Genomic DNA, 9,821 nt, shown 5'->3' on the forward strand with positions numbered 1-9,821 from the left:
TTTTGTCCTGGGCCCGGCTTTTTACCTTGTGTTTTCCCGAGGTGAGACGTGGACGGACGGGCTTAGAGACATGGTAGTCGAAAAAAGGACAGATGGAGGACAAGGGGATGAGGAGAGGTGTGTGCGCATCCACGTGTCGGCCCACAGGGCCATGGGGGGAACACACACCTTAACACGTGTGTTAACCTCGGTGGGTTACTATGACTGACATGAGGAGGTCCTGGACTATCATGTGAGAGTGAGAACGCTGTCAATGAGCATCCAACTCAGAGGAGTCCATCATGGACGGGTTAGCGTATTAATGATCAGACAGGTCAGAGCTGATGGTCAGCCATCACTCACAGGGTTGTTTGTCGGTAAATATCAATCATAAATCAAGAATGTCAACCTTTTATAGACGAAAACTGGGTTTTCAAACTGACAATGCACAATCATGGTCTGATCAATAAAACACCTCAAATAATTCATCATTTTTCAGAGGCAAAGGTCTTCTGATAACGTCCGAACACTCAGAGGAAGCAGTGAAAAGTAGCAAATCTTCACACGTGAGAATAGAGAACTGCCCCAAGAGGAGGAAAGAAACATTCATTCTTTAAAATTTAAAGAGGGTCAGCGTCAGAATTCTCAATCACTTCTGGTATTTTCACTGATGATTCCATCATTAAATCCTCATATCCGAGGACAGTTTGTCCATCATTTATCATTCCTGCACCTTCATACCTCAAACATCTCACAAAAGGCACGATTTCAACGAGACACACTGAAGACTTCGTCTCTATGAACATTCATCAACTCAGTGTGCACAAATGTGTGCTATGTGATATGTTCATAACCATAGTGAAGAAGTGAAGTGCACCTCTGATGATCATTTCTTGCTTTCTAGGTTACATATTACACACAGCTGGCATTCTCATAACGCCTCAGTCATTTATCCACGTTCTCATACTTTCTGTCGGGCCAGCTGCCATTTTCGTCAACTACTGGCACTAAATGTAGAAAACCATATTCCATATTCTATACAGCTGCAACAGTTGTTTTGTTCACATGCTGAAGTCCTGGGCTGTGTGCTCTCAGAACACAGCAAAGAATACTGCAGGAACATTAACTGGGCTGCTGACTTGACCATTGACAAGACTTACTTGGCAAGAGATAGCAAAACATTGGCTGAGCTCAGAGCTGGTAATGATATAAAGCTGTCCAAAGGTCTGAGTCAAACTTGTGTGTGTGTGTGTGTGTGTGTGTGTGTGTGTCTCTGTGTGTGTGCGCGCTGTGCGCTGTTTCACAACTGACACCGCACAGCCCATTGATCACGACTAGATGAGCACTGATAACCCCGTCGATATGAATACCTGTAGCCGTAACGAGCCTGCGAGGGGGCCGTTTAAACCGCGTTTCCACTCCCAAAGACTGCTGTCCTTAAACTTGTCATCCAGTCAATGAATACACTGCTCTGCCGGGCCTCCACAACACAACTCACACCACTTATCCAGGTTCATCAGACCTCCAGTCCTCCGCCTGCTGTGGCTGACAGGAAATGGTAGAGAGTAAAGATACAGGCAGCGCAGTCACAGCTACCATTTCCAGGGGTTCATTATTTACAGATGTGCAGCTACATGCAGATGTTGGCATGTTGTTGTTTTGTTCCTTACTGATTGTATAAACGTGTGCGCTGTGTGATACAGCTGCACTGATCCTGATGGGATGTGTGCGGTGTGACAGCCTTGCAGCAGCATCTGTACTCTGACTGTGTGCTGTTTGCACTCAGCCTCTGCTTGTTTGCACATATTTAGTGTTCTTGTTGATCATCAGTCCACACTGACCTCACTGTGCTTGCATCAATATTTCATGTTTCATATTATTTCTCACACACTGCCTTCACTTTTTCCCCTGTATTGTTGTTTTAGGAGTTGACAATGGAACAATGAGCACAGTGAACTCCTCTAAAGAGCAGGGTGTTTCAACACCCGTGTCTCTGCCTCCAAACTGCCTGTTGTTCCTGCCACAAACTCCGCATGAACGTCTCCGTCAAACAAACATGAAAGCTGGACTTGTTTGTCGGTTGACAGTGAAGCACAGAGCCGTTTCAAAGCGCCCCTCACCTGCTTTCTGTGCCACAGACCGGAACCCCACGACGAGCCCCAGCAGTAACCCCGCGAAGCACATCTGGAAGGCGAACAACTCCTTTCGCTTTCTCCGCCTGGCTTTGCTCTTCCGTCGGTTCAGCATCACTCCTCCGCCGACGGCCGTCTCCGGCATCCCTTCAACGACCACCACGCGGGCCATGGCGCTCTTGTTTCGGGCGAGCGTTCCGGCGGAACCCCCCGGGTGGTGGTGGTGGTGCAAAGGTACGAGAAACTGAAGCTGAAGGAGAAAGAGACGGAGGGATGAGCTGCCGTGTGTGTGTGCGCTCAAGTTCCTCGACGAGAGGAGATATGACTGGCTTCTGGATGGATTAGTCAAGGTAACCCGAGTCTGAAGGCTGACACGTCCGGTCTCAAATTTCACAATAAAACTCGATAGCGTTTGTTATTTTTCTGCAAATTATTATCTCCAAAGGACTTTTTCCAAATAACTTGATGAAAAACTATATATAAACACATTCAACAGTCCTAATAATGAAAACAAAATCAATCAAATCAAATAAATAAAAATGTGTTTTATGTATGAGGTGTACATAATCTGACAGAATCACGCTGGTAATATTTCTTTCTGTGTGACAGCTGATGTCAAAATCAAGAACTGGAGGCAGGTTGAAGAATTTCTAGATACATTCGAAACGCAGTAAAAATATATATATATATATATTGAAGTTCACGCTTCTGGTTCTTAGCTAACTGCAGATCACTTTACGCAGTTCAAACAAGGTGTGCGTCTCTCCATCGTTTACACCACCTCGGACGGAGTCAGGAGGCGGTCTTCTCCTGACTCCACGATCCGGGACAGGACAGCCGCTGTCCCGCAGTGGGTGCTCGAGCAGGACGTGTGTGTGTGTGTGTGTGTGTGTGTGTGTGTGAGAGAGAGAGTGAGATAGAGAGAGAGAACACCTGTAGAGAAATGTATGAATAGTCAGTGTCATAGTATGATATAATCCCATATTCAAAGGCCGTATTTGATTTTAGACAAAGTAAAACAGCCATTTCAAAACTAGTATCAAGTATCACTTTATTGATACCACATTAAAACGCTACAATTTTGACAGTGTTGTACCAAAGTACCAGAGCTTTCAGTGAAGGCTGCACAGATGAAACAATGTGTCAAATCACCCAGTACTCATTATGTAGCATCAAGTATGACAGTATCAAGACTGGACAGCGCATGAGTGACACCATCATAGGTTTCAAAAGCAACGTTTTAGAATTTGCCGTGAACATGCTGTTAATTCTGTATAACTTTAAGTCTTAATATCATTTGATCAGGTGAGTTGTATATAAATTCACCCTCAGTACAGTTGTCATGAACGGGGAAGTTAGCTATAGAGACCAAAACTGTTTTTTGTACCAGGCTGTAAACATGTTTATTTCTGCTGTGAAGTTGGACATTTGAACATGGGGACTTATGGAGACTGACTCACTCCTGAGCCAGCCTCAAGTGGACGTTTGAGGAAATACAGTTTTTGGGGCTTCAACATTGGTTTTCCCCTCCCAGCCACAGACATTTGACAGGTACAGCTGACGACAGGCAGGAAAGTTGGTGTCAGGGTGGGGGATGGTGGCCTTCGTACATGCGATGCATGCTCTACCGCTTCACCTTAATTTGTAAATTTTTAACCAAAAGAAATCCTGTTTTGTGTCAGGCATTTTATTTCTTGCTTCGATTGCTATATTTATGGTATCAAAGATCATAATCCTGACATTGCACACCACTGACTGAATCACTTACACAGAGTAATTATGCCGAGTTGTCTGAACTAAAAAATAGGTTACGTTCAAGAAAACAAGCCTCATGGGAAATTTTAAAGTGCAGCTATGATCAGAGAAGCATGCTGTCAGGCGTGCAGATAGGTTTGAGAAACTGGGGGGGGACGAAGCTCATGAAAATCATTACAAATTATTAACTGTCATCACACACAGAAACCCCCTCACAAAAATGCTAAACTCGTTTTAAAAAATGCTGAGAAACTGGGTGGGCTACGTGCGTTTAGTCAGTCCTTGTTAAACAGTAGGCCTATGCTCGTGCGTGGCGAGGAAAGTCAGATTAACATTAAAACGGCATTACGTTATTAATGTCCAACGAGGTATTTACATGTAGGCTACAGGCTACGCGGAGACAGAAGGCGAAAGTTTGTCTCTTGCCTCGTACGATTTTACTTTCACGAGAGGACATTGCTTCGAGACTCTCAGAAATGCAATGTGGTGTGATGAAGTATATATTTAAAAAGTACAATTTACTTACAGAAGTGACTTTTTGAAAAAATTACGCAATAGTCTTTTGCTTTTTTGTTGTCCTTCTCATCATGCCATGCCGTGCTGAACGTGCAGCTAGCTGTCCAAGTGATCAGTTGGTAACCGTGGCAACCAAAGTCGACGACGACTCCACACTCTTTGCTGCACAGTCCAAACGAGTCACTTGCTTGATGCGTACGCGTTGTTACACACAACGCATGCACATCAGCACACACCTCAGTAAACCAAATATTATGTTAATTCATATTTTGGTTTCCTCGTGATGCTTGAATCAGAAGATTTGAAGAAGACAAAGTTTAAAAAAAAAAACAAAAAAAAACAAAACGTTAAGCTACATAAAAGTGGGTGGGACGGATCTACGGTCATTCAAAAGTGGGTGTGTCATGACACACCTGACACACCCACTATCTGCGCCCCTGCATGCTGTAACGATGGCTCAGCAGAAAAAGGGCTTTTGAAGAGGGCTTCCATTATGAGCATTACCATTAAAAACAATGAGGTTGATCTTTCACCCTGGAAACGAGTACACACACTCAAAGGCACTCCAGCTGATTGAGGGGGGTCGTGTCCTCTGACCACTCTATAGAAAAACATCAGATGGATGCTTTTATTCTGGAGGCGGAACAGAGGAAGAAACTTTCAAATGAAAGGGATGGAGGGAGTCAATAGTTAGACACTTGAGACTGTCACCTGAAATTCAGCATCAAGATCTCACTGTCGAGCGCGTCACCGGACTGCATGTGTGAAGCATTTGTAGAAATCACTCCAGATATGCGCTCGTTTCTTGCCCTCCTGCAAGGTGTGTGATGATGTCATCCCAGGAAGGATGGAAACTGAAGACTCATAATGCCATGCGAGAGATAGAAGGCAGTGTGGCATTAGCGAACGAGCTCCCAGATTACCCCCCCCATGGCCCATGCTTATACACACACACACACACAGGCTTGCTTCATGACGGATTGGGCATAATCCTCATCCTGAGCAGCAGCATCTGACGGCAGCGATTCAAGACAATGACAATGACATATCGAGTGTGCTGGATTAGGCAGCAGTGATTTCATTCTTCGTGTTAAACCTCCAAACAGAGCTACATGTTATTTATTACATCTACTCTTTGAAAAGACACACACACACACACACACACACACAGTGGTTTTGGTGCAGAATAACCACACGTTATGTATTATTTATTATTTATTCCTCTTCACATTTGAATATGTTTAGAATCTACAGAACACTTGACTTGTATACAGATATTATATGTTGTTGTTCATTGTTTTGTATGTCATGTGACCTGAATCAGCTTAATCTTTTCTTACAACATGCAGAACATTCAAACACACAACATGTCAATTTAATGCCCGTCAGCTAATTACCACAACTGTGATAGCAGGGAGTTTTTAAAAGGACTGGTCCCAACTGCATGGATGGTTCCACTTCTTCATGTTACATGATTTCTGGTTGATGTTCAGGTTTTATAGGCGACAACATGAAGAGAATTGGATCAGTAGTCTGTCTTCACACTCTCCTTTCTCTCAAACACACACATCATATCTGTTCTCTCTCTATGCACACACACCCACACACACACACACAGAGCGTTTGTAGTGTGATGTTACACCTACCTTTGATGTGTTAGTCCAGGCATTGTCCTGTAAATCATTCCAGGATTCCATGTTTATACCTTTCTGCATGGACCATTGAAGTTGCTCCTCGCCTCTTTTGATCATCAGGGATTTGGTTGGAACAGTTAAAAGGATTTTTTTTTTTCCTCATAGAAGATTGATTAGGTGTGTTTGAAATTCATTATGAGACATAGAAGACTGTCCCACCCTCACTGACTGAGACACTGTTGGTTCGGCCTGCTATCTAAAGTTCATATGCCATGCAAATATTCATGATAGATTTGAAATTTAAAAAAACAAAAAACAACAAATATCTTACTCCTCAATTCCAAAGAACAACTGCTTTATTGGAAGAAAGCTGGACTAAGCAACATTGTCTGAACTGCTTTCATTTTTATTTTCAGTTGTACCAAAGGGTGAAGAACGAAGAGTGAGACATTAAAATGTGCTCTTTCCCTCAGGAAGATCAGGAGTACACTGTACATCATTTACATAGGTTAATAGTCTTCTGAAACACTCAGTTCAAGAGGATTAATTAATATTATACTGCAGATAAAGAATGTTCATTACAGTGTCTCCCATCCTCGGCTGTTAGGACTTTGTGAAGGTGTCACCATCTCTCATCTCCACCTCTATTTCTGTTTCCCCAGTCCCCTTCACTGCCTTCTCCTTCTGTCTACAAGTTGCCCTCTGACCTTTCCCTTCTTTCCCCATCGTCAGACTGCTACACCTCTTTCTTACACCTGCTCTCACCTCATCTGTTCTGCAGTTACCTGACCTCAACCACCCACTTCTTCACCTAAATCTCATTCCCTAATCAGCTCCTCCCTACATATAACATTCCAGATCCTTTGTTCCTTTGTCACTTTGTCCTACTTATGTTCCCCTCTTGCTTTGAGTTTTTGTTGTTGTTTTGTTCTCAACCTTCTGCAACCTGAACCCAGACCTGAAACTGCCTGTCTGTCTGCCTATAAGCATACTTGCTCATGGTTCTGCTGGTCATTAAATCACTGATCTGTCCTGTCTGTCTCGACATTTGAGTCCTCCTGCTGCTTCATTCATACATTCACTGTCACAAAGGGTCATAAAAGGGTTCAAATAACAATCAGCTCAAGATAACAGATATACAATATTAACAGAACTAAACTGTAAAGAAAGGCCAACATAGAAGTTTCTCAAACATCCACCTGAGTCTGGCTCCAGAAGTGAGTCAGTCTCCATAAGTCCCCATGTTCAAATGTCCAACTTCACAGCAGAAATAAACATGTTTACAGCCTGGTACAAAAAACTGTTTTGGTCTCTATAGCCAATTTCCCCGTTCATGACAACTGTACTGAGGGTGAACTTATATACAACTCACCTGTTCAGATGATATTAAGTTACGCAGCATTAACAGCATGGCCACTTTGTTGACAGGTGGGTGCAGGCATCATTCAGTCTGCCTATAGCTCCTCTTTGGATTAACTGGGAAACAGCAGAGGCAGGATTGTCAAGATTGCCATGTTTATTTCTACACAAGAATAGCACGTATAGTTGACAATTATAGTATATTGTATTTGGTGCCCTGATGTGATCTTACAGGTTCAGTGTGTAGGAGAGACTAAAAGACTAAATACCCTTTGCATGGTTGTGCTTCAAGCTCAGTGCTCACAATGCTAATGTTCAGCAGGCATAATGTTTAATTGTGTTCCCTATCTTTGTTTAGTGTGTTGGCATGCTAACATTTGCTAATTAGGACCAGCAGACATTAGTATGTTTATGGTATTAATGATCTGTAATTCTGCTGATTGTTCATTTATCTGATGTTCTATCAAATTTAAAATAGACATAGATTGAATAGTAGTTAGTAGTTAGTAGTTAATAGTATTTAGCAGGCTTCAATAACTAGAAACCATTGATTTTAAATTATACTCTAATTCTAATTTAACAAGTGTAAATAGATATATAGATAGAAATAGATAGATGATCGTTTACAGACTAGGGACCTGACCAGATGGGAGAGTTGAGTTGAGGGTGTGGCTAGGGTTGAGTACTATACTGCATGCTCTGTGTGTAATGGTCACTACCTATCTCATACAACAGACAGCAAAAAGCCAAAGATGTGCAAGCCTCAATTAGTTATTTGTTATTAAGAGAAAATCTGCGCCTGGCTCTACATCAAACACCATGTTTTTTTATCTAACAATACAATATGTATAAGTAAGTCATGAAAATGTTAGAAAATGCTCTGTTTTGCAATGTTAAGAAAAAAACTTGTCACGCCATCGTTGGCGGCACACAAACCAACTGCCTCATCCTTTTTGCTCTACTGGCAAGATGTGGAAACGGGGGCAGGTGCAGTCGAGGACAGGACGGCACTAAAGCAAGAAACCTGTATGCAGGATTAGACAGTGACCTTTCATTTGAAAAACAAGTCAAAGAAGTTCAGTCACGTTTTTATCAGTTGACGAGCATCTCAAACATCAGCGCTCGTCTCATCGCAGTTCTGAAATGTTTCTGCTCCAGGGTCAACCATGAAAAGCACTTTTAATAATAATAATAATCAGAATAATCTGTAAGATCAACATAATTCACCTAAATCTTAAGTTTCATAAAGAAAACAAAAGTTTATTTATTTTTTATTTTGTTATTCACATTCAAAATCGTCAAATTTAAAGATACATGCTTTTCACTGAATAGAAAGAGCTGAGTCTGAAAAGTAAAAAAGTAGTGGAGTAAAAAGTATAATATGTGAGAAGCAGTTTATCATTATGAAATAACATTTCATAACTTTATTACATTACACAAGATCAACCAGCTAGAGGCTACTACTGCAAATAAACACTCTGAACATCACTCTGTGTTAAAGCTTTAATGTTGCCTCCAGTCAAATCTTAACGTACCTTATGTATGTCAGAAAACAGTAAAAATGTCTGTTAGAAGTTCCCACACCCCAAGAAGATAAATTAAATTAACCAAGAAAAGTTAACGACTACATAAGAGAAAGGAAAGCATCACATCCTCACGTTTAAGAAGCTGTGACACATTACACGAGCACACTGAGGATCATCCCTGATGAAAACAGACACAGCAATTCAACTTTAAAGCTCCGGCTTATTTCTCATGGTGCTCCTCTTCTTTCTCTGCTTCTGGTCCTGGTTCTGGTTCTTTCTGGCTGCTTCTTGCAGCTCAGTGTGACCTTATCTACGTCCACCCCCTGGACCTTCAGCTTCTATTTGAGCTGTAATACAAAATTCTTCAACATTATCATTCATTGAAGTAATATCACACAAGACAGAGATATATTTGTTATACTTAATATCACACAACAGTTGTACAAGCGACATTTATTATTTTATTATTATTTAACAGTAATAAGTGACAGAGTGATTTGTTGTGTATTTTTTCAGCAGAGTGCTCCTCGCTTTGTCTTACTGATGTGTTTCCTTCAATGTATTCTCTGTTTTTCGCAGCCCTTTGTTTAGCATAGAATCCTGTTTCTTCAATGAGTCAAAGATGCTCGTCTTGCCATTGACCCTATGAGCGTACTGGAGAGGACAATATGGATCCCTTATTTTAGGCTCTCAGCCCAAATCATCTCAGGGCAAATAACTCATTGTGTTCACTCGAGTTGTTCCCAGCATTTGGAAAATGGCTCATGTTATACCCCAACATATGGGAGGTGACAATCAAGCTGCCTTGCCTAACAGTAAATGACCAGTTGAACATATTTCTGTCTTCTGTCTTGAGCCCATTTCAATCTGGTTTTGGTGTGGGCCACAGTGCTGTTACATGAGACCTACTTCATTCTGGC

General features: G+C 41.8%; 1 protein-coding gene across 1 annotated transcript in view; it reads right to left on the reverse strand.

Moving 5' to 3' along the window:
* Positions 1–2,483, reverse strand: part of slc24a3 (solute carrier family 24 member 3) — a 100,986-nt gene extending 98,503 nt beyond the window's left edge. Inside the window, exon 1 of the mRNA XM_010749173.3 lies at positions 2,100–2,483. Within this exon, the coding sequence (XP_010747475.1) occupies positions 2,100–2,283 (184 nt within the window). The 5' untranslated portion in view covers positions 2,284–2,483. The remainder of the gene's footprint in view (positions 1–2,099) is intronic.
* Positions 2,484–9,821: the final 7,338 nt, after the last annotated feature.

This window comes from Larimichthys crocea, chromosome III (genome assembly GCF_000972845.2).
Source record: "Larimichthys crocea isolate SSNF chromosome III, L_crocea_2.0, whole genome shotgun sequence".
In the NCBI taxonomy this organism is placed as follows: domain Eukaryota; kingdom Metazoa; phylum Chordata; class Actinopteri; family Sciaenidae; genus Larimichthys; species Larimichthys crocea.